The sequence below is a fragment of the Aulostomus chinensis genome, chromosome 6, assembly GCF_037954235.1.
Source record: "Aulostomus chinensis isolate RoL2024-O1b breed Wild chromosome 6, RoL_Achi_v1.0, whole genome shotgun sequence".
Lineage (NCBI taxonomy): Eukaryota > Metazoa > Chordata > Actinopteri > Syngnathiformes > Aulostomidae > Aulostomus > Aulostomus chinensis.
The window spans coordinates 31525415-31551315 of NC_141325.1; the positions used below are offsets into that span (position 1 = coordinate 31525415).

The following is a 25901-nucleotide window of genomic DNA, read 5'->3' on the forward strand; positions in this document are numbered from 1 at the left end:
ACCGTCGCCTGATGAAGCATCGCCGCTGAACCTGATCAGGGGACAAATCAACTGGACCGATGGAGGGATGAACGTTTAATCAACAGACACATTCTCATTCGTCACTGAGGTTCATTCTTTTGGTCTTTGCACACCATGGAGGTGAATATTTGGGAGTCATCAGCATCAAATCCAAATGTCAGGTGGTTGCGTTGGACCCCCCCAGCTGAGCTGAGCCCCCCCCCCCCACTAGCTACAAATGACATACACGTATATTTCTGTCTAAAAAACATTTCTTATAAATATATCAATTTCATCCAAACCTATTTGTTTTTTATAAAAATCATTCTTTGGGTTGATCCTCCCCAACCACCAGCTGAGTGACGTCAGGACATCTGCATAGGTTTTACAGCCGCGCGACACGCAGACAGAGATGAGACGCTCCGCAGGTCCGGTGTTACCACGGAGACGCACCTCACCAAGGTGGGAGCGTGTCAGGATCAAAGATGGTGGTGACGTGAGGGTCCATCTAACCAGATAAAGATCTAACCAGTTCTGTTTTTGATGGTGATTGGACAAACGCTCGCGCGCATGTAAACATTTGGAGAATTTGGTCAACTAGGACAACGAGAGAAGCTCTGTCCTTCCGCTGAACGCGTGTCACATGGAGGGTATAAAAGTGATGTGATACCAGCCAGACAGGGACAATCGACCCAGGTTTATTCAGGTGGCAGAGATGGACATGAAGGCCCCGGTCCAGGGAGATCCCAACGCACGCTAGGGGGCAGCAGGGTCAGGATCACACCAACAGTTCTGGACCGAACTTCTGTGAAGGGTTCAGATCCAGACTTTGTGTTTACATCTAATTATCAGGGAAAAGATACGAACTCTACGAAACACATTCAGACGATACACTGTCTGGAATATATGTCCATCCATCCATCCGTCCATCCTTCTATCCATCCTTCTATCCATCTATCCATCCTTCTATCCATCCTTCTATCCATCTATCCATCCTTCTATCCATCCATCCATCCTTCTATCCATCCATCTATCATCCATCCATCCATCCTTCTATCCATCCTTCTATCCATCTGTCCATCCTTCTATCATCCTTCTATCCATCTATCCATCCTTCTATCATCCATTTATCCATCCATCCATCTATCATCCATCCATCCATCCTTCTATCCATCCATCCATCTATCATCCATCCATCCATCCTTCTATCATCCATTTATCCATCCATCCATCTATCATCCATCCATCCTTCTATCCATCCATCCATCTATCATCCATCCTTCTATCCATCCATCCATCTATCATCCATCCATCCTTCTATCCATCCATCCATCTATCATCCATCCATCCATCCTTCTATCATCCATTTATCCATCCATCCATCTATCATCCATCCATCCTTCTATCCATCCATCCATCTATCATCCATCCATTTATCCATCCATCCATCTATCATCCATCCATCCATCCATCTATCATCCATCCATCCATCCATCCATCCTTCTATCCATCCATCCATCTATTCATCCATCATCCATCCATCCATCCTTCTATCCATCCATCATCCATCCATCCATCCATCCATGCTTCTATCCATCCATCCAACCTTCTATCCATCCATCCTTCTATCCATCCATCCATCTTTTTTCCATGTGTCTTCTATCGTTTCATGATGGATGGCAGCAAAGCCCCTCCATCATGGCACCTACAGTCATTGTTCATGTAAACTATTGATCAGTATTGATTTGTCTACTGAGCACTGAGGCATCAATAAAGAAATAACTTGATTTAAAATTGATCCATGGGTGTTGCCTCTTACTGCCAGCCCCTGAACAAATGAATAAACCTGAGAGGTCACATGATCGGACATCCACGCCACCCTCGCCAGTTCCCATGATCCGGATTACCGGGATGGTGTCAGTAGGAGTTGGGGGGTCTGGCAGTGGGCTGGCCGACATGATCGGAGGCACTACGAGGAGACCCTCCCCAGCTGTGGAACCCTGCTCATGTCTCATATTTCTATCTCATAGCCAGCAGTCGCCAATCAAACGGTCAGGAGACGAGTAATGGGACACATAAAGTGCAGCGGTGTCTCCCCCCGCATCCCCAACACCACACAAAACCCCAGAAAAACCCCAAAACCTCAGTGTGCACCACTTCTTGTCTTTGGCTGTATACACTGGGATGATGTCACATCTCCTGTCCGTCTGTGTGCTCTGATCCAGTCCACCAGGGCTCAGTTCTTTTTGAAAAAAGAGAAAAGTCTCCTGTCCCGGTCAGTGATGTGGTGAGCTTGTCTGGAGGACGGACCACTGTGGCACAAGGGGGCGGAGCGCCACTCGTCCTGGTGCTTGTCCATCAGCTGCTGGTCAATGACTCTGTGCATGTCGTCCTGCAGTGACAGACAGAGGTGAGGGGGGTTCAGACTGGGGGTGGGTTATTAGGTTGATGGTTTACTTTCTGGTTTAGTGTAATGGTACATGGTTTACTACACTGGTAGAAGGTTTCTAGAATTTTTACTAGGTGAGCAGTAAAAAGTAACACTTAGACTCAGTTAAATGTTAAATGTATTTGATGTTAGCTATAAATGTTTTGTTTTTCCATATCATATCACACTGGTAGAAGGTACACTTCACTGGTAGATGGTTTACTACAAGGGTAGGAAGTTTACTACACTGGTAGATTGTTTTTCTGCATGGGGGAAGGTTTACTACTCTGGTAGGTTTAATGCACTGGTAGGAGGTTGACTATACTGGTAGGTTTACTACACTCGAGATGGTGTACTACTCACTTCACTGGGAGAAGATTTACTATACTGGTAGATGGTTTACTACACAGGTAGATGTTCACTACACAGGTAGAATGTTTACTACACTGGTAGAAGTTCTACTACACTTGTAGATGGTCTACTCCCCTGGTAAATGTTTTAGTACACTGGTAGAAGGTTTAATACTCTGGTAGGTTTACTACACCGGTTTACTCCACTTGAAGAGGGATTACTAGAATTTTTACAAGATGAGCATTAAAAAGTAACATTTGGCCTCAGTTACATGTTAAATCAACTTAATATAACATATAAATATTCTCTTGTTATATAGCATATTTTATATCAAGATAAGAAGAAGATAAGTAGAAGTGACCCCGCCCCCTCCCCTTGCCTCCCACCACTCTGGGGTAGCCACTATTCTCCAGAAACACTGTTTTGGTTTGTTGTGTTTTATTTGCAGAAACCACCACCAGGGGGCTCCAAATGTTGCTCAAACTTCAGGGTAAGACATTGACAACAATCAAGAATTTTCATGATTTCTCTGAAATCAGATGTGATTAAATTATCATTATCAACTGAATCAATGAGTCCAGAATGAGTCTGAAGGCCAGCGAATATCATAGGTTTTTTTTATCTCTTTAAAGGTAAATTTGATCCTCCAGACAGCTGCTTGTAGCAGATGCAGGTGTTTTGACAGGAGGTGGAGACAGGCAGGTGGATAGAGAAGGGCTGGTGGGGCTGGTCAATGGTTTTAGAGTTGGAGAAAGAGGTAGAGCTGGGAGAGAGGGGGATAAAGAGAAAGAGCAAAAGAAAGAGCTGGGAGAGAGATAGAGAGAAAGAGAGAGAGACAGAGAGAGGGGGATGGCTGGGATGTGTAATTTTGTCCATGGTGTCATGGAATGACTCAGCATGGCAAAGTTGAGTTGGAGCAGTGGCGCTCACCTCTAAGGCAGGAGGGGGAGGGTTACCACAGGGGAGAAAGGGTGGTACGGAAGCTGAGAAAGGCCACTAGATCAGAAACCACAAGAGCCAAACAGTAAAGAGCCCTGAGGAGGCGAACTGTGGAAGGGGGACAAGAGAGGAAAGAGCAGCTGGTTATAGGAGAGGGAGGTTTGGCCAGGGTGCGTACACACACAGACACCCACAGACACACACCCTTAGAGGAGCTCATTCATGTGCTTAGAACATTGGTTATTGGGGGGGTGGGGGGGGGGGGCTTTATAAAGAGAGAATTACTTAAATTACTTTTAATTTATGTACAGAAAGTCATCTGGTCTTTATTCATACAACCATCACTGTGTTTCCATAAAGGGATTCTGATGCACATTTTACAGTTTTGAACACTCCATTTTTTATGGGAGCAGCGCAATGCACAAAAGTTTTTACACAAATTTGAGGAGGTTTTATGATTCTTGGATACAGAGAAACAAACCCTGACACAAAACAGTGAATCTTCAGCTCAGGTGACCAACTAGCTGTTCTGCCACCATCTTCCCAGTTTTTCCTAAACTGTCCTTGTCTCCAGAGAAGCAACAACATGTCCAATACAGGCTGGCAGCTCTTCCTCCAGACGCTTCTCACCTGTAACTGTGCTGATGCCGCCATCTTCTAACAGTAATACACGCCACACAGTCTGGTGCACAGCTTCAAACCACTTGATGAAAACAGCATTTCCCCTTTCTTGCATTTCTAAAATTTACTTTATGTTCACCTCATGGAAACACATCTACGTAAAAACAGATGATGAGTCCTTTACTAGAAAGTGCCTGGTGACCTTTGACCCACCTGCCAGGCCTCCAGCTGCTGCGACAGGTTGAGCTTCTGCTGGATGGCATCCAGGAGCTGACTATTCAGAGACATGATGTCTATTTTACACCTGGCCAGCTCCAACTCCACCGCCTTCTTCCTGCAAAACAAATACGCACACACACACACACACACACACACACACACACACACACACACACACACACACACACACACACACACACACACACACACACACACAAGCTACTGTCAGTTTCAATATGATATTTAATGTAAGACTACAAACAGCTGGTGTTGCTATTATGTTGTGATAATAACCAGACAATACTGTCATTAACCAACACAATTGATATTTGAGAATGTTGATGAAGGTGTGGAAGGTAGATACTTATGTCGAAGATTGATGAACAGGTGGAGGGTTGATGAACGTGTGGAGGGTTGGAACAGGTGGAGGGTTGATGAATGTGTGGAGGGTTGAGGAACAGGTGGAGGGCTAATGAACAGGTGGAGGGTTGATGAACTTTTGGAAGGTTGATGAACAGGTGGAGGGTTGATGAATGTGTGGAGGGTTGAGGAACAGGTGGAGGGCTAATGAACAGGTGGAGGGTTGATGAACTTTTGGAAGGTTGATGAACTTGTGGAGGGTTGATGAATGTGTGGAGGGTTGATGAACAGGTGGCGGGCTGGTGAACAGGTGGAGGGTTGATGAATGTGTGGAGGGTTGATGAATGCGTGGAGGGTTGATGAACAGGTGGCGGGCTGGTGAACAGGTGGAGGGTTGATGAACGTGTGGAGGGTTGATGAATGTGTGGAGGGTTGATGAATGTGTGGAGGGTTGATGAACAGGTGGAGGGTTGATGAACGTGTGGAGGGTTGATGAACAGGTGGAGGGCTGGTGAACAGGTGGAGGGTTGATGAACTTTTGGAAGGTTGATGAACTTGTGGAGGGTTGATGAATGTGTGGAGGGTTGATGAACAGGTGGAGGGTTGATGAACAGGTGGAGGGTTGATGAACGTGTGGAGGGTTGATGAACAGGTGGAGGGCTGATGAATGTGTGGAGGGTTGAGGAACAGGTGGAGGGTTGATGAACAGGTGGAGGGTTGATGAACAGGTGGAGGGTTGATGAACAGGTGGAAGGTTGATGAACAGGTGGAGGGTTGATGAACAGGTGGAAGGTTGATCCTCCTACTTGGTGATGGCATCATCTCTGTCTCTGATGGCACTCTGAAGCTGCTCGTTCGGTTCTCTGACTTCAGCCATGGACTGAACCCGCTTGTTCTCCTCCTGGAGGGAACACATCTCTACCGACAGCAGCGCCATCTGTGGATTGAAAGTGAAAATGAAAGATGTGAGAGATGGGACAGAGATATTCATGGTTGTTTGTAGACAGTAAAGGCAACATTTACACTGATAAGTTAATTGCATGGTAGTAGTAGGTCTCAAAAAAGCATAAAAAATGGCAACTGGACTAATCTCGTGTGAGTAGAAGACGTTTCGCCTCTCATCCAAGAGGCTTCTTCAGTTCTTCAGACCTCTTGGATGAGAGGCGAAACGTCTTCTACTCACACGAGATTAGTCCAGTTGCCATTTTTTATGCTTTTTTGAGAATTACCATGACCTGGATGACTGAGAATATCCACAGATACATGGTAGTAGTAGTACCTGATTGTGTAGCTGCAGCAGATATGTGTATGTAGTAGTAGTAGTAGTAATAGTAGTAGTAGTAGTAGTAGAACCTGATTGTGCAGCTGCAGTAGCTCCCCTTCACTGTGGCGGGTTTTGTCCTGCTCTGAGTCATAAAGTTCTCGGACGTCCCTCAGCTCGTCGCCCAGTTTCCTCACCTGCTCTTCCAGTGCTTCCTCATCACTGCGGCGCGAGCCCTTTCAAAACACACACACACACACACACACACACACACACACACACACACACACACACACACACACACACACACACACACACACAACTTCACTACACTCTCTAGTAGCCAAATGTAGTATTATTACCTGAAGGTTTGAGGTAGTTTGTCAATATTGTGATTATCATTTTGATATATTTGGACTTCCTTCCATTTTTAATGTCCATCATCACAAATCAGACATTTCAAGATGATTGTTTTTGTTTTTTTCCATAAGGCAATGTAGAGGTACAGTATTGAAACAGAAGTCACTCAGAAGAAGCTCAGTTTGTTGATGTCCAATCATGAAAAGATTTTGGTGGTTATATAAAGAATATTTTGGTTATAAATGCAACGCAACTACACAATAACATAAATCAGCCAATTTATATTGATATAATATTCTTGTTCTTTCTCAGAAAAACTAAAATATAGGGGAGAATCTTCTACCCTACATGTTGTTTAGATGACTGCTTATAAATTCCATTTAATAAGAACCAAATTACACTTCTTACTCGGAAATTATTGGACATTTACTCCATGGAATGATGGTCAGAACTCTTTGTGTTTAATACCGTGGACTCGTTGCCATCCAGCAGGTTCTGAGTCAGCCTCCGCAGCTCCAGCAGGCTGGTGTGGAGGCTCCCTGTAGGCACATCCTTGGCTGAGGACGTCTCTGAGGACTCGTCCATTGAAGAGTCGGTGGACAGGGCTGAGTCTGTGACGTCATTTCCTCTGAGGTGGGAGCACAGCGAACGAACCTCACAGTAGGCCTCCCACAGCTGAAGACGCAGCTACAGTCCAGCAGTGGGGAGAAAAGAGAGCACGGCCTAAGTGTTTGACAGGGGTTTGGGGGAAGGTCCTGCCTGAAGGGGGCTAGCGCCAGGTTTACCTGCTCCCTCTCCTGCTCCTGCTCCTCCTGCTCCATACTCTGCTCTATCTCACACAGCAGGCTGGACGGGTGGGGCGTGAGGCTCTGGAGGCTGCACTCCTCCGTTAACTCCTCCAGCCGAGCACTCAGCTGTCGGTGGGACACCTGTACCTCCCGCAGCTCCAGCTGACTCTGACGCAGCTGGACACAACAGGGGGGGGTCAAAACTGGTCCTCAAGACTGTAAATACAGTCTATATGGAGAACAGAGATCTGACATGACTTCTAATGCTAGTAAGCATAACAATAATGCCTTTCTAGAAGGTAATGACCTCTTAATATGTTGTAGCTAACAGTCCTTCAGTCCCTTCTCTGTACCTGTAGGTCCTTCTCATGACACTGCTTCTCCAACACCAGTGTCCTCTCTCTGAGGTCTTCCACTGTATTCTGCAGCAAATCGTTCTCCTCCAGCATGGCGAGCACTCGACGCTCCAGCTCCATCTTCCTCTCAGACAGCATCTTAATCTGACAGGCCAGACAGCAGTATTAGATCCCAACACATGAGCAAGCTGAGGGTTGTTTGGTTTGTCTTGTTGATGGCAGACAGACGGATTAAAGGCTACATTTGCACTTGTCTTGATTCAGAGGCAGGCTGGGCTCAGAGGCATGATGATAACATATTCCCACTGGCCTACAGAATGTTTGTAGGCTAGCACAGGCGTAGGCGTTAGTTGAACTGCCTTGGTGATTTGTTAGCGTCTCCACAAAGCTTGATATGAGTTTACTCCTTCCTGCACTGAAGGGTTCAACATCACCTCAACATCCTCATCATAGTGACATGTTCCCCAGCAGCTTTCCCCATTAAACAAATATCAGTTCACTTTTATCCCTCCTGTTTTTGACCTACATCTGCTGACCTACTTTCCAGTGCAGGAGCTTACATTTACTACCACATCTAACACAGTCTGGATATATTTTCAAGCTGCTTTAGTTTCTAACACAAACAGGACAAAAAGCCTTTAGTCATCAGTGTGTGTGCAAAGCTTAGAAAAGTGGGAAGAGCCAGACATTGCAGTATCTCAGCTAAATATAGAGCAGTAGTCCTTTCTCCCAAATATAGCGCAGGCTCTGCAGTCTGGGTGTTTTCTGTGCAGCCACACAGGAAAAGAGAAGCCACAGGGAAATCTAACAGTAGCTGAGCTCCTGACATCAAACATGAACACAAGGCTGGTAACACAAAACTGCTCATGCTCATGTAAATCAGCGTGTTCTTCATGCCACATCCCTGGAAACAGGGATTGCCATCAGGCTACTGAGATGAGATTCTTCTTATTCCTTTCAAGTGACAGCACGAGGGCACACATACAACACAGAAAGTATAAAATGAAAATCAATGACTGAAAGTCAAAACTTCCTCAAGCAACATTTACTACAAAGAACACACCAAATTTTAGGAGAAGTCTCTTACAGCCCGTCGTCCCCAGAGCCAGAGGTTAGAGACTCTTTTCTTCGCTGGGCTGTGTTACCGGGGCTCATACCAAGAGATTCATGAGCAACAGTAGGCAGCCATTACCTCCGATGACAGCTGACAGTGAACAGTTTATTAGACCGTGGCAGCAGGGAGCAGTGTGATGCAAGCGCGAGGACAAGCAAGTTGAAGTTGAGCAGAGTTTCAATTATGCAAATAAGCAGCAGACATCAGTTGTGGATCAGGTGGAGTTTCTTTTCTGCTGTACTACAGAGATGTGTGGGAATTACAGAGATCAGCAGTAGCAGCAGTCGCTCTTCTAGTCCTCAACAAACCTTTGGTTCTGTTGACCCAAGTTCCAGTGGAGCTTTGGAGGTGCTGCGTCAAATCACTGCTCCCAGTCAGGAAAGTAGTTCCAGCTACGTGTCTGATTCTACCACTACAACGTCTCCTCATGTTAAACGGGTATTCATCACCAAGGTTACACACAACCCTCCTGATATTAATGCAGGCAGAGACGCAGCTACGCTAACACTTCCCACCCACTACCAGTCATTGTGCTAAGCTAAGTAGCCTGGGTCTCAGGTCAGGAGGGGCTCTGTCTCAGTATCAGGCTCTGGGGACGATGGCTACTAAGAGACTCTCACTTAAAGTGGGTGTGTGCCTTTAAGTAGCAGTAGTTTGCCCTCACATCAACTCCATGAAAGATGCAATCCCTGTATCTATCTTTTTACATGCAGCATGCAGTTGGACTGACAGGCAGACAGACAGCAGTAACTCACTTCTAGCCCTTGCTGCTTAAAACAAGGGGGGGGGGGGGGACCAACAGACATTACAAAAAGAGAGGAAAAGATGAAAGTGCTGTGACAGGATAAACAGTACTTTGAAAACCAGATTCTGAATTCTGAATTTGTGTGAAAAATTGTTTCTTTTAGTGGGATTCTTTCTCCTTGTAGTCACCACAAGCAGCAACTTTTAGTAAGACAATGTAACAGGAAAGTGTTCTTTCTTTCAAGTGCTTTCAAGACATCATCACTCGGCGGCCTGACTGAGTGTCGCATGTCTCCTACACAAGTGTCTTGCTTCATAAAGTCACAGGTCCTTTGATTTCACAGTTTTGTTAGTGCCAGTTTATTCCAGGAAAGGTAGGAGGAGAGCTGGTAATATTGTCCCCCTCTGCCGAGGGCTTTGTGGAAGGCCTGTTGGGAGTATTTCGTTTGAACAGGAGTCTTCATCCCCTGCTAGGTTTCACCTACGGCGCTCGTAGTGTTCAATTTAGGTGGCAGCATCTCCGTCAAAGAGACTACAGTGTTTCCTCTTGCTGACTAGTTTTCTGCTTGATTTAGCAGGTTAATTAAGATTGTTATGAGAATCAAAAACATTTTTATTTCTGTCCGTGCAGTTGGTATAAATTACCCCAAATGTTTAATTTTCCTGTTCATTACCATATTCCCAGATATTACAGTGAAAGATTCCCAACCTTAAATATACTCAGAGTTACGCAAGAGTGTGCCGTAAAAAGTGCTGCTGAATGTTGGTGGGGGTGGTGATGATGAAGGTGGCTCACCTCAGCCTGGAGAGTTTCTAGGCGTGTCATGTGCTGGCTGGTAGACATACTCTTCTCCCTGAAGTCGTCCCGTAATGAATGGACCTGAGTGGACAGCTGCCTCTCCACCTCTGCAGCCTGGACTCACACACGCACACACACACACACACACACACACACACACACACACACACACACACACACACACACACACACACACACACACACACAACGCACACATGCACACAGCATGTGTGCGAGAGAGAGAGAGAACAGAGACAAAGTTTAAAGTGTATGTAATGATGCATCATTCACAAAAAAGTTCCTCGATTAAAAATTCTCCAAAAAAACATCTATATAATCTCCCACATCAAATCATGAAACTACTGAACACAAACGCCTCCTATCATAGAAAACATTGTCATTTTAAGCTTTTACATCCATGTATTTCTGAGAGTGTTTAACTCTAATCAGAAGTGATGTCACACAAAGTAAACCCTTTTTTGAGCCTGTGAACATGTAGAGCGGCTCCAGCTCTGTGCTGTAGCTGCTCAGGCCTCATTCACACAGTGATGGTGGAGGCTGTCAGGGCTTCACAGCTGAAGAAGGGGAGTTTAAGGCCATCGAGAGTTCATCTGAGCTGGATTACATGGAGCTACACTAAGTTGCTGGTTGCATGATCATGACAGTCGTGGCTCACCAGGGAGACACGGGTGGAGTTGATGCGCCAAACATTGTATGATCTGCTCGTGTGAGTGGAGCAGAGATTTGCCTTCAGCTGGTCTTGCAGATACACTACATCAGCTGACTGTTGTCTTCAGGCATCACGTGTTAGACGATGTTCACTTGGGAACAACTACAACAACAGAATGAATGAATGAATGAATGAATGAAAGAAAGAGAGGAAGATTGAGAAAAAAATGACACTTCAGAGTGTCGGTGATGCTATACTTTCCCAGAAGTCCCAAGTGCAGAACTCACCCATCTTATTTCAACTCTCCATGCCAGGAGGACCAAGTGAGACAGTTTCCTTTCTTCAGTTTATACATGACAGAGAAACAGACGATCTGTCAAGACAATGATGGACCAAGACCCCTGGACGACTGGACTGACTAAAAAAGCAATTACAAAACATCATTATGTGTTTTTCACATTTTAGACACCAACTGATTCATTGATTAATCATGAAAATAATAATTTCATGACTAAATGATGAAAACAGTCATTTGTTATTTTGTGATTTTTTTTACTTAATTGTTGCTTTGTCTCACAGAATGAATAAAGGGCCATGTCTCCCTCAGACCCATGAACTCACAGTGATTACAGGTGCATTCGATGTGACAGCTGCATGATAACTGGTTTCTCTTCACAGCAAACAGATGTGCTACCAGTGGAGAGGCCAGTCACAGTTAACATGATGTCCTAAATTCTGAGACTTAGATTGTTGGGAACATGCAGTTGATAGCAGACCGTCTGTTCTGCGCTGACTTAAGCTATCCAAAAATTGCTGCGATCCTACAGCAGATCAAGATTAATCAGTGTGACATACCAAATCAGACTGCGACTACTACAGAATGAAGGAGAGTGAAGAAGTGAAGGGCACACTGCCAGATGTGTACGTCACTGATTCGCTCCCAGATGTGTACGTCACTGATACACTCCCAGGTGTGTACGTCACTGATACGCTCCCAGATGTGTGTACGTCACTGATACACTCCCATGTGTGCGTCACTGATACGCTCCCAGATGTGTACGTCACTGATACACTCCCATGTGTGTACGTCACTGATACGCTCCCAGGTGTGTACGTCACTGATACGCTCCCAGATGTGTGTACGTCACTGATACACTCCCATGTGTGCGTCACTGATACGCTCCCAGATGTGTACGTCACTGATACGCTCCCAGGTGTGTACGTCACTGATACGCTCCCAGATGTGTGTACGTCACTGATACACTCCCATGTGTGCGTCACTGATACGCTCCCAGATGTGTACGTCACTGATACACTCCCATGTGTGTACGTCACTGATACGCTCCCAGGTGTGTACGTCACTGATACGCTCCCAGATGTGTGTACGTCACTGATACACTCCCATGTGTGCGTCACTGATACGCTCCCAGATGTGTACGTCACTGATACGCTCCCAGATGTGTACGTCACTGATACACTCCCAGGTGTGTACGTCACTGATACGCTCCCATGTGTGTACGTCACTGATACGCTCTCAGATGTGTACATCACTGATACACTCCCAGATGTGTACGTCACTGATACACTCCCAGATGTGTACGTCACTGATACACTCCCATGTGTGTGCGTCACTGATACGCTCCCATGTGTGTACGTCACTGATACGCTCCCAGGTGTGTACGTCACTGATACACTCCCAGATGTGTACGTCACTGATACACTCCCATGTGTGTACGTCACTGATACGCTCCCAGATGTGTACGTCACTGATACGCTCCCATGTGTGTACGTCACTGATACACTCCCATGTGTGTACGTCACTGATACGCTCTCAGATGTGTACGTCACTGATACGCTCCCATGTGTGTACGTCACTGATACACTCCCATGTGTGTACGTCACTGATACGCTCTCAGATGTGTACGTCACTGATACGCTCCCATGTGTGTACGTCACTGATACACTCCCAGGTGTGTACGTCACTGATACGCTCCCAGGTGTGTACGTCACTGATACGCTCCCAGGTGTGTACGTCACTGATACGCTCCCATGTGTGTACGTCACTGATACTCTCCCAGGTGTGTACGTCACTGATACTCTCCCATGTGTGTATGTCACTGATACGCTCCCAGATGTGCACGTCACTGATTGGCTCCCATGTGTGTACGTCACTGATACGCTCCAATGTGTGTACGTCACTGATACACTCCCAGGTGTGTACGTCACTGATACGCTCCCAGATGTGTACGTCACTGATACGCTCCCATGTGTGTACGTCACTGATACACTCCCATGTGTGTACGTCACTGATACGCTCCCATGTGTGTACGTCACTGATACGCTCCCATGTGTGTACGTCACTGATACACTCCCATGTGTGTACGTCACTGATACTCTCCCAGATGTGTACGTGACTGATACACTCCCAGATGTGTATGTCACTGATACGCTCCCAGATGTGTACGTCACTGATACACTCCCAGGTGTGTGCGTCACTGATACGCTCCCAGGTGTGTGCGTCACTGATACGCTCCCAGGTGTGTACGTCACTGATACGCTCCCATGTGTGTACGTCACTGATACGCTCCCAGGTGTGTACGTCACTGATACTCTCCCATGTGTGTATGTCACTGATACGCTCCCAGATGTGCACGTCACTGATTGGCTCCCATGTGTGTACGTCACTGATACGCTCCAATGTGTGTACGTCACTGATACACTCCCAGGTGTGTACGTCACTGATACGCTCCCAGATGTGTACGTCACTGATACGCTCCCATGTGTGTACGTCACTGATACACTCCCATGTGTGTACGTCACTGATACGCTCCCATGTGTGTACGTCACTGATACGCTCCCAGATGTGTACGTCACTGATACACTCCCATGTGTGTACGTCACTGATACTCTCCCATGTGTGTACGTCACTGATACACTCCCAGATCTGTACGTCACTGATACGCTCCCATGTGTGTACGTCACTGATACGCTCCCAGATGTGTACGTCACTGATACGCTCCCATGTGTGTACGTCACTGATACGCTCCCAGGTGTGTACGTCACTGATACACTCCCAGATGTGTACGTCACTGATACGCTCCCATGTGTGTACGTCACTGATACGCTCCCAGATGTGTACGTCACTGATACGCTCCCAGATGTGTACGTCACTGATACGCTCCCAGATGTGTACGTCACTGATACACTCCCATGTGTGTACGTCACTGATACACTCCCAGGTGTGTACGTCACTGATACGCTCCCAGATGTGTACGTCACTGATACACTCCCATGTGTGTACGTCACTGATACGCTCCCAGATGTGTACGTCACTGATACGCTCCCATGTGTGTACGTCACTGATACGCTCCCAGATGTGTACGTCACTGATACGCTCCCAGATGTGTACGTCACTGATACGCTCCCAGATGTGTACGTCACTGATACACTCCCATGTGTGTACGTCACTGATACACTCCCAGGTGTGTACGTCACTGATACGCTCCCAGATGTGTACGTCACTGATACACTCCCATGTGTGTACGTCACTGATACACTCCCAGATGTGTACGTCACTGATACTCTCCCATTTGTGTACGTCACTGATACACTCCCAGATGTGTACGTCACTGATACGCTCCCAGATGTGTACGTCACTGATACGCTCCAATGTGTGTACGTCACTGATACACTCCCAGATGTGTAGGTGACTGATACGCTCCCAGATGTGTACGTGACTGATACGCTCCCAGATGTGTATGTCACTGACACGCTCCCAGATGTGTTCGTCACTGATACACTCCCATGTGTGTACGTCACTGATACGCTCCCAGATGTGTACGTCACTGACACGCTCCCAGATGTGTACGTCACTGCTACACTCCCATGTGTGTACGTCACTGATACACTCCCTGATGTGTACGTCACTGATACGCTCCCAGATGTGTACGTCACTGATACACTCCCATGTGTGTACGTCACTGATACGCTCCCATGTGTGTACGTCACTGATACACTCCCTGATGTGTACGTCACTGATACGCTCCCAGATGTGTACGTCACTGATACACTCCCATGTGTGTACGTCACTGATACGCTCCCAGATGTGTACGTCACTGATACGCTCCCGTGTGTGTACGTCACTGATACGCTCTCAGGTGTGTGCGTCACTGATACGCTCCCAGGTGTGTACGTCACTGATACTCTCCCATGTGTGTACGTCACTGATACACTCCCAGGTGTGTATGTCACTGATACGCTCCCAGATGTGTACGTCACTGATACGCTCCCATGTGTGTACGTCACTGATACACTCCCATGTGTGTACGTCACTGATACTCTCCCATTTGTGTACGTCACTGATACACTCCCAGATGTGTACGTCACTGATACGCTCCCAGATGTGTACGTCACTGATACGCTCCCAGATGTGTACGTCACTGATACACTCCAATGTGTGTACGTCACTGACACGCTCCCAGATGTGTGTACGTCACTGATACACTCCAATGTGTATGTCACTGATACGCTCCCAGATGTGTACGTCACTGATACACTCCCAGATGTGTACGTGACTGATACGCTCCCAGATGTGTACGTGACTGATACACTCCCAGATGTGTATGTCACTGACACGCTCCCAGATGTGTTCGTCACTGATACACTCCCATGTGTGTACGTCACTGATACGCTCCCAGATGTGTACGTCACTGACACGCTCCCAGATGTGTACGTCACTGCTACACTCCCAGATGTGTATGTCACTGACACGCTCCCAGATGTGTTCGTCACTGATACACTCCCATGTGTGTACGTCACTGATACGCTCCCAGATGTGTACGTCACTGACACGCTCCCAGATGTGTACGTCACTGCTACACTCCCTGATGTGTACGTCACTGATACGCTCCCAGATGTGTACGTCACTGATACACTCCCATGTGTGTACGTCACTGATACGCTCCCATGTGTGTACGTCACTGACACGCTCCCAGATGTGTTCGTCACTGATACGCTCCCATGTGTGTACGTCACTGACACGCTCCCTGATGTGTACGTCACTGATACGCTCCCAGATGTGTACGTCACTGATACGCTCCCAGATGTGTACGTCACTGATACACTCCCATGTGTGTACGTCACTGATACGCTCCCAGATGTGTACGTCACTGACACGCTCCCAGATGTGTACGTCACTGCTACACTCCCTGATGTGTACGTCACTGATACGCTCCCAGATGTGTACGTCACTGATACACTCCCATGTGTGTACGTCACTGATACGCTCCCATGTGTGTACGTCACTGATACGCTCCCATGTGTGTACGTCACTGATACGCTCCCAGATGTGTACGTCACTGATATGCTCCCAGATGTGTACGTCACTGATACGCTCCCAGATGTGTACGTCACTGATACGCTCCCATGTGTGTACGTCACTGATACGCTCCCAGATGTGTACGTCACTGATACACTCCCAGATGTGTACGTCACTGATATGCTCCCAGATGTGTACGTCACTGATACGCTCCCAGATGTGCACTGTCACTGATACACTCCCATGTGTGTACGTCACTGATACGCTCCCAGATGTGTACGTCACTGATACACTCCCAGATGTGTACGTCACTGATATGCTCCCAGATGTGTACGTCACTGATACGCTCCCATGTGTGTACGTCACTGATACGCTCCCATGTGTGTACATCACTGATACGCTCCAAGATGTGTGTACGTCACTGATACACTCCCAGGTGTGTACGTCACTGATACGCTCCCATGTGTGTACGTCACTGATACGCTCCCAGATGTTTACGTCACTGATACGCTCCCAGATGTGTACGTCACTGATACGCTCCCATGTGTGTACGTCACTGATACGCTCCCATGTGTGTACGTCACTGATACGCTCCCATGTGTGTACGTCACTGATACTCTCCCATGTGTGTACGTCACTGATACGCTCCCAGATGTGTACATCACTGATACGCTCCCAGATGTGTACGTCACTGATACGCTCCCATGTGTGTACGTCACTGATACACTCCCAGGTGTGTACGTCACTGATACGCTCCCATGTGTGTACGTCACTGATACGCTCCCAGATGTTTACGTCACTGATACGCTCCCAGATGTGTACGTCACTGATACGCTCCCATGTGTGTACGTCACTGATACGCTCCCATGTGTGTACGTCACTGATACGCTCCCAGATGTGTACGTCACTGATACGCTCCCAGATGTGTACGTCACTGATACGCTCCCAGATGTGTACGTCACTGATACGCTCCCATGTGTGTACGTCACTGATACGCTCCCAGATGTTTACGTCACTGATACGCTCCCAGATGTGTACGTCACTGATACGCTCCCATGTGTGTACGTCACTGATACGCTCCCATGTGTGTACGTCACTGATACGCTCCCATGTGTGTACGTCACTGATACGCTCCCAGATGTGTACGTCACTGATACGCTCCCAGATGTGTACGTCACTGATACGCTCCCAGATGTGTAACATCACTGCCCAGAATAGCCGTTATGATTCACCTGTGGCTCTGAACCCTGCAGCTGCATCACAATCTTGCATCCAACTATCTACCCTCACAACACATTCCCATGGTAACAACACGATGTTTTAATTTTACGGCAATGACTCTGGTTGTCATAGCAACCAGCGATCAGTGGGATTGGTGTAGCTGTGCCTCTGTGCTTCTGGTGTTTTCTGGTCTTGCCTTCTCACGTGCAGCCTTTGCTTCAGCCTGCCTCACGACAACAACAAACCTTCAGCGGGACAAAGCCAGTTGGTCTCGCCAGGAACCCCTACTGGATGCTGCAATGGAAACTTGTGGCTGGTCCAGAAACCAAACTGCCAGGAGACATGCTGCATCCCTGCTTCTGTCATATTCACACTTAAACAACTCTTCTCATCTGTGGCCTCCAATAACATCTAGAATCTGGCAGCTTCAGATCAACACAACCACAGAGCCTGCAGACATAATTCTTGGCTCTGTGTTCCTGTACACCCTGAGCATGTGTGCTGATGTCATTACAGAAGGTCCCGATTCACTGTGACCAGATTAGGAGATGGCTTTCTCTCTCTCTCTCTCTTTCTCTCTCTCAAACACACACACACACACACACACACACACACACACACACACACACACACACACACACACACACACACACCACACACACACACACACACACACACACACACACACACATAAAAAGGGATAGTATTTGGGTCAGTCCAGGACAAGACTTGACAAAAGACAGAGACAAACTTTCTGATTTTTTCTGCACCGATATCTCAGTTACTTGCTGTTATAAATTAAGCAGAGTGCTGGCCTGAGCTGTTTTGGTGGCTGACTGAATGAATCTGCTAAGCTTTACCAGGGATTACAGGCTAATCTCATCAGCCTGGCATTTTACATCACTTCCTTCAGAGTGTCTTCTCAAGGACAACCCACCGCACCTCTGTGAAGGCCTGAGCTGCTGTGTTGCTGTACATCAAATCTGAGGCTCTACTTTCTAAAATCATCCTGTAAAAAGCTGGCCCACATACACAAAGGACAACAATGACTTAAAATGAAATGTTCATGAAAACCGAGATGAAAAAAACCCAAATAAATAACTAATTGAATGGTCTATGGAGGTCATCAAACAACCTAGTCATCAATAACTGAATGAATCAATCAGATGTGCCCTCAGGTAACACCTGCTATGATGTGGACCGTTTCATTTCATTTCCATTTCATGGAATTGAACATCTTGTTGAAATTACTTAAAACACTGAAGGTAGTACACCAACTGAGTCAAGTACTACATTTAGAAAATCAGTCTGACAATTTTTACTTGTCTGCACAGTTACATGCTTTACTTTTTTTTTACGTTTCATAAAACATGTACTTTAGCTTCACACTCTTGATTTACCAAGATTTATTTATCATCGAATTTTTTTCTTCTTTTTTAAAACATATGCTTAATTTATATTAAATTAATCCAGTTAACATATTTAATTGTGTATATATACATACATATATATATATTTGGCCAAAATAACCCCTAACCAAAGCAGTACTTGAAACCATAGTGGGAACGCTCCAGCTGACAACACGTGGTTTGGACATGCCTGAGTCTGACAGACCTCTGGACCAGTTGGACCAGTGTGTTTAAAACAGGCCCTCGACACCACTTTAGAACCCGATCCACTGCCTGCTCTCTATGGCCTTCCTCCCGCGTTAGCCAGATGTCACATGACTGGTGGATATGTGAAGTTTTTATGAAGTATACAGCTGGAGAAGAGAAGGTTCTCACAGACGAGATCTTTAGAACCCTTCTGTGACACCTGAGTCCCCTGCTAACCTGCGACAATGCTAGCATCGCATCTCTCCTGATGCTGACAGTGCGGGAGAGGGGGAATCCCTGACTCTCTTCCTTTTAACCTTTCACTTCCATTTTACTTATGCTAGCTATACTTCTGTCTTTTTATTATTGTTTGCAGAAAATCAATAAAGAGATTTGGAAAAAATGTGTTTCTGGTTTAATCGCAAGCAAAGAGGTTCGTGTAGATGCTGCTGTAGCAGCAGTTACAGCACAACTAGAGAGTATTTTCCCCTAGAAAGAAGAAGAGAGGACGGTCAAGAAGACTTTTCTCCATGGAAACCCTTCTACCGACTGGCTCAAGCTTCTGCCTCAGTTCTTCAGTCTGATTGGTTAAAGGTCGATGCTTATAGACAAATCACCCTAAGCACCTGCCAGGTTTTGCAAAAAAAAAAAAAATTCAAAATGTTTTTATGAGCCAGTTTATTTAAATATCTTTTTTAGCAAAGCTTCAGCATGAATATAATAACTGATACAGAAGAAGACTAGTATTTCTATCTTTTCTTGAGTGGCACAGCAGCCAACATGGAAGTTCTCAGCATGGACAGGTTATCAACCATGACAACGACCCGAGTGTATTGGAGTGTCGTATCTTGTGCTTCACCCGACTGACCACCTTCGTTTGACTGGAGGCGGAGAAGACTGAGGCGTTGTAAGGAGCTTAGTCGCAGCCTCTAATCCTCAGCAGCACCGCCTCTCTCATCTCCATCGAATGTGCATCACATCACGCAGATGTTCATCAGTCCTGAGTGCTGTTGCATGTTCCTGCTATCTCAGGTGAGACCTGTGCTGCTCCACTCTCATACCTGCCCTGAAACATGCAGAGGGCTCTTACATAAATGTCAGATCCAATCACTTTGCTTTATCCTTCAGTGTGGCAGCTCCCACTCTGTGGAACTCGCTCCCAACACACCTCCACCAGGCCCAAACCCTGGAATCCTTTAAATCCTTGTTGAAGAGCCGCTTGTTCTCCCAGGCCTTCGCCTGTCAATTTGTTGTCTTGTTGTTTTCTATGTTATTGTTAATCCTTGGGTTTCGTGAAAGCAGCTATAGAAATCAACATTATTATTATTGTTATCCTGCACATTCCCCTTTTGACTTTATAGATACAAAATATAATGCAAAAAATCTTATGTGGTAGCAAGATGAAGGTGAAAGGTCATCGTTGTCCGCCCAGGGATGAGTCCTCACTTAGATGAATACCTTGATTCATGTCAGCCAGGTGGACTTGAGCTGGGTCAAGTGACCCCGAGGCCACGGCCATGGCCCCCCCCCCCCTACACACACACATTAGAAAGGAACTGCACACTACTCACCCTACTGAGTTGCTCCAGCAGTCTGTGGTTCTGTTCAGACAGCTCACTGATGGCCTTGGTCTTGTCCCTGTCAGCGTCTCTCAACTGGACCTGGTGGCGCTCCAGCTCACCCTGCAGCTGATGGACATCCGTCTCCAGCTCAGCCACGCGGCCTTCCCACTCGCCCTCCCTGCTCTCCAGACGCCGACGCAGCTCATGCTTCTCCTGCTCTAAGTGCTGAAAATGGAGACGGACATTAGACCAGGAACTGATATGACATCATCAGCATTAGACCAGGAGACCAGGAGCAGCCCTGACATCATCAAAGCTAGACCAGGAGCTGATATGACATCATCAACATTAGACCAGGAGACCAGGAGCTGCCCTGACATCATCAACATTAGACTAGGAGACCAGGAGCTGCCCTGACATCATCAACATTAGACTAGGAGACCAGGAGCTGCCCTGACATCATCAACATTAGACTAGGAGACCAGGAGCTGCCCTGACATCATCAACATTAGACTAGGAGACCAGGAGCTGCCCTGACATCATCAACATTAGACTAGGAGACCAGGAGCTGCCCTGACATCATCAAAGTTAGACCAGGAGCTGATATGACATCATCAACATTAGACCAGGAGCTGTAATGACATCATCAACATTAGACTAGGAGACCAGGAGCTGCAATGACATCATCAACATTAGACCAGGAGCTGATATGACATCAACATTAGACCAGGAGCTGCAATGACATCATCAACATTAGACCAGGAGCTGCAATGACATCATCAACATTAGACCAAGAGCTGATTTGCAGAAGCAGCTTATTAGTCTGAGCTGCAGCAGGAGGGTGGGTCTGGTCAGACGGCTGAACAGATGCACAGTAGCAGAGCAACAGGATTATCCTGTTTGCTTCTCAGGCCACATGTTGAGTTTGCTGATTTCCCAAACCAGAACAAAGGCGATCCAGTTTTCCTAGCAAACCCATGTGAGCTCACTGTGCTGCTGCTCCTGCACAGAGTACCTGACTTCCTCAGACTGAGGAGGAACCTGAGTTCCTCCCCTTTCCTGCCTGCTCACAGCTGGAGTTGGAGTTTGTTTACCATCCCTCCTCTCTTGTGTCTGGGTTGTTATGAGTCAAAAAAGTGGTGAATCATCTGTCAGTCCGTTGTTTACCTCTAATTTGTCGTTTAGATCTTTGTGCATTTTCTCATATTGCTTGGTCAAGTCTTGGTTTCTCTCCAGCAGAGCTTTGCCCAGTTTTGCGGCTAAAACCAAGTCTTTTTCTTTCTGGCGGAAGAGCGACAACAAGTCTGCGTTATGCAGTACAGCCGACGGCTCCGGGGCGGGCAGCTCCAGCTCGTCGTCCCGCTCCCGGCTCAGCACTGCCAGCTCCTCCTCCAGGGCCATGCCGAGGCCTCCGGAGCCGACGCGCCGCAGCGGGTGACCCTGAAGGCCGCCCGGCTCCGGGGCTGCGGGGCCGTCCCGCGATTCCATGCAGTCGCTGTCCAGCTCCAGCGGTGCTGAAACCCCGGCAGACGCCTGCACGTCGAGGCAGAAAGCGGACATCGCCGCCCGTGGAGGGAAGCCGACAGACGACAGGCGACTGGTTTCACTCCGGGTGAACCCGCCCTGCTCCGGCGGGGCTGGGCTGACCGCACAATCCGTCCATCCTGCTAGTTGTTCTGACCCGTGTCCCCGAGGAAACTGCTGCCCTCCAGCCGCGGCTCGGCTCCCTGAACACCGCCTCCTCTGCAGCTCTCTGGCCGGCCGTGAATTATTAGACTCAAGACGTTTTATCCCGGGATAATCCGCCCGGGCTGGATCTCCGCGGTGGTCGGTGGGTCGGGGTCCCTCCCGTCTCGAGGCTCTGGGTCCTCCATAATGATCCGCCTGCTACACCGGCGGTGGCGTTTGCCAGTTTAAGAGATGAGCGCGATCACGACGCCTCGTCTACCTCTGTAGCCTTTTTCTGAATGCGCGTTCCCGCGGCGGCAGTGACGCCTGCTTCGACCTGCTACAACCGGTCTTCTTATTGGCTGGAAATGATAGCGCCATGATTCGGTACGTCTGCGGCCGTGACCGAGCGGAGGACCGGCCCAGCACAACTGTCACCCACCCCTGCCCCCCCTCGACGACAACTGAGCCTTCCCATCCACCATCCATCATTCATCCACTCATCATCCATCCATCCATCATCCATCCACCATCCATCCACCCACCCATCATCCATCCATCATTCATCCATCCAACATCCATCCATCCATCATCCATCCACCATCCATCATACATCCACCCACCCATCATCCATCCATCATCCATCCACCATCCATCATACATCCACCCACCCATCATCCATCCATCATTCATCCATCCATCCATCCATTCATCCACCCACCATCCACCCATCCATCATTCATCCACCCATCATCTATCAATCATCCATCCAACCATCCATCCATCATCCATCCACCATCCATCCACCATCCATTCACCCATCATCCATCATTCATCCATCCACCATCTATCCATCCATCATCCATCCACCTTCTATCATCCGTCCATCCGTCCACCAATCATCCATCCACCATCCATCTATCATCCATCCACCTTCTATCCATCCATCATCCATCCACCATCCATCTATCATCCATCCACCTTCTATCCATCCATCCATCCATCCATCCACCATGCACCCATCATCCATCCACCATCCATCATTCATCCATCCATCCATCCAACCATCCATCATCCATATAGGCAGACAACCATTGGCTCTCACAGCCACGCCTACGGTCAATCGCAACATGGACCTGTGTGATCAGACATGCTGGAGGGCAAAATGAAAAGCCAAGTAGTTTATGTGAAATACTTTGCTTAAGTACTATGCTGAGGTATCTGTTCTTTACCTGAGTATTTACATTTAAGGGAACCTCTAACTTTCACCCCACAATTCTCACCTCATCCCCATCATTTTTGAAGAAAAATATGATTGCAAAGAAAACAGGGTGAAAACTGTTGAAGATAAAAGTCTTAACCTGACAGGACTAAACCAGGGCAGCACAGACCTGTGGAGGTCAGAGGTCACTAGAAAATGCACTGTGTGGAATGTATACTTTTAATTTTGATACTGAAAGGAACTCATTATTCACGACCTACCTCTATATTTTTAAGAACAATTTGAATTGAGAGTTTTACTTTTTCCATAAATAAAGGAACTGAGTACTTTGACACTAAATAGAATGTGACCATAATTTGCTTTTTAATACATGTATGTTCACCCTACAATATGTCAGTGTGACTGTTTGATTTATCACAGACAGCGCATTACATAATCCTACATTACAAATGGACCCATGACACTGACCACGTCGACCTCCAATGGACTGTTACATCATATTATATATTATAACAGAGCTACAGCCCCTGGAGCCGGGCATCAGAGCAGGTTCTGTATGGGAACATGATGGATTGGTTTTCAGCCAGTGAGGGTCAGTGTTGTGAAAAGGGCCAATACACCTGCTCAAAGCACCTGCCTAAAGTGAGCTAACGATTCATGCAACTGCTGTATTCATAGCTGTCTGCTCCAGGGATGATGTTTTGGCTAGCTAGCTAACTGGTAATGTGGGACTGATGAACATAAAAGCAGTGCACTTTATTAATAAAAGCTTAATACAGGAAATATACAATATACACACAAAAAGTATTTCCTCTGGATAGAGGAGAATAGTACATACGGGTGGCTACTGGCCTGTTGAAAAGATAACTAGTTAATTTTAGCAGTTTGAACAATGTGTTTTATAACATGAAGGAAAATTGTTTGAACAGGTTTTTCATTTCAGTGGGTTTATGGTCCAAGGGTAACTTCAGTTGTTTCAGTTTGTAGTTTGACATTGACAGTGTGAGTGTGCTTGATTGAAGTATACTACTTTATAATGTGGAGAGAACCATTATTACTTGACAGCTACAGTTACTATTAGTTAGAGGTAATTAAAATCATCCCCTTTAACAGGATAACACAGTACAGTGTTGACACAACTCTGCATCATAAGTCCGTATAGTGGTCGGTTTGGCTTCTGGATATCAACAGGCTTTTTCCTTCTCTTTAATTTTCTTTTGGTTTTTACTTTATGTCAATTTTTACACTTAAAGGAAGTTTAAATATGTCATAATCCAGCACTTATCCACTTCTAAAAGGACCAGCATGTAGGATTTAGATGGACTCACAGAGGTTCGTCCTCTTGGGTTTGTTGTTGGTGATGGAAAAATATTGGAGCCTTGAAAAAAGACACAGTCCAGAATCTGGGGGACTCAAGTTATGGAGGTGACAGACAGGGAGTATGTTTGTTTCTACACGTATGTCTCAGTGTGGAGGATCAGTGCTGAATGAGGACCAACAAAGCCTCTGGAGCAGATAAGAAGTGGGTCACAGCCTGCTGGTCCACAGTCTCCCAGCTTCAGGGCCGAGGGGTCCGCACAGCACCCGGATCATGGCTGAGACCCTGAGAACATCCACCAATCAAGTTGTCCTTATTGGCCCTGATGACAAATACAAGGAAACAAATGGCAACAACCTTTGTTCTTTAACAAGTATCTTGTTCTATTATTGCTGCTGATCACTGCACGTAGTTGCTCTTACAACATATTTCTTGCAGGTTTTATTCCAACCAATATTTACTAGAACCCTGACTGCCCCAGTATAGAATAACTGTGACCCTGAAGGGAAGTTCTCAAGGGAATTGTGCTAAATATATGTTTTTGGTAGATGAAACCCTTTTGTCATCTCATGGTTACATGGATCTTGTTATATCATTGCATGGACATCAGTCTGAAATGGTTCATCATGTTGGCTTTAACAGTTCATGATCACTCACTCCACTCTTAATAATGGACAATTGCGCCCCATGTGGAAGACAAAGGTATCACAACTACTTCCTCTTTGGCTTGGTGGCACAATCACCAGCCTCCTCATTATATCCAATCAGCATGGAGGTGGTGAGATATATGGCTTCAATTTATGACTAATTATACTGTCATTTTACACATTTCTGTAATACAGTACTCCCTCTCTCTCTTCATATGTATGAAAATATATATGTATAATCTGTACATATGTATGTATGTGTGTATGTATAAATGAATGGACACTGACAGAACTGATTTACGTACAGTGAACATTGATAGCCTCTCAGTCAAGGATTACCA

The 25901-nt window shown here is 46.7% G+C and overlaps 1 protein-coding gene across 3 annotated transcripts; it reads right to left on the minus strand.

The window, feature by feature from the left end:
• Positions 1-223: 223 nt before the first annotated feature.
• Positions 224-22649, minus strand: bicdl1 (BICD family like cargo adaptor 1). Of its 3 annotated transcripts, XR_015116702.1 has the most exons (12): positions 21873-22649; positions 20715-20930; positions 10338-10454; positions 9553-9564; positions 7681-7827; positions 7325-7504; positions 7008-7226; positions 6272-6415; positions 5725-5855; positions 4553-4673; positions 3710-3826; positions 2265-2392 (listed from the first exon to the last, which is right to left on the minus strand). XR_015116702.1 is itself a non-coding variant. In XM_086207591.1 (11 exons), the coding sequence occupies exons 1-11, from the start codon at positions 22263-22265 to the stop codon at positions 2237-2239; spliced, it is 1836 nt and encodes a 611-aa protein (XP_086063717.1). In that variant the 5' UTR covers positions 22266-22649; the 3' UTR covers positions 224-2236. The 3 variants fall into 3 exon arrangements, 2 of the variants coding, with proteins under 2 accessions (XP_086063717.1, XP_086063718.1); XM_086207591.1 differs by lacking the exon at positions 3710-3826 and having other exon boundaries at positions 224-2392; XM_086207592.1 differs by lacking the exons at positions 3710-3826; positions 9553-9564 and having other exon boundaries at positions 224-2392.
• Between the last annotated feature and the right edge of the window lie 3252 nt (positions 22650-25901).

What these genes read in the sequence shown, in the direction of transcription:
- bicdl1 (XM_086207591.1), bottom strand. Translation starts at nt 22,265, where the DNA reads ATGTCCGCTTTCTGCCTCGACGTGCAGGCGTCTGCCGGGGTTTCAGCA. An exon ending in ATCTAAACGACAAATTAGAG is followed by an intron (nt 20,931 to 21,872) that starts GTAAACAACGGA and finishes CTCCATTTTCAG; the next exon opens with CACTTAGAGCAGGAGAAGCA. An exon ending in GTCATGAGAAGGACCTACAG is followed by an intron (nt 7,505 to 7,680) that starts GTACAGAGAAGG and finishes TGTTGTGTCCAG; the next exon opens with CTGCGTCAGAGTCAGCTGGA.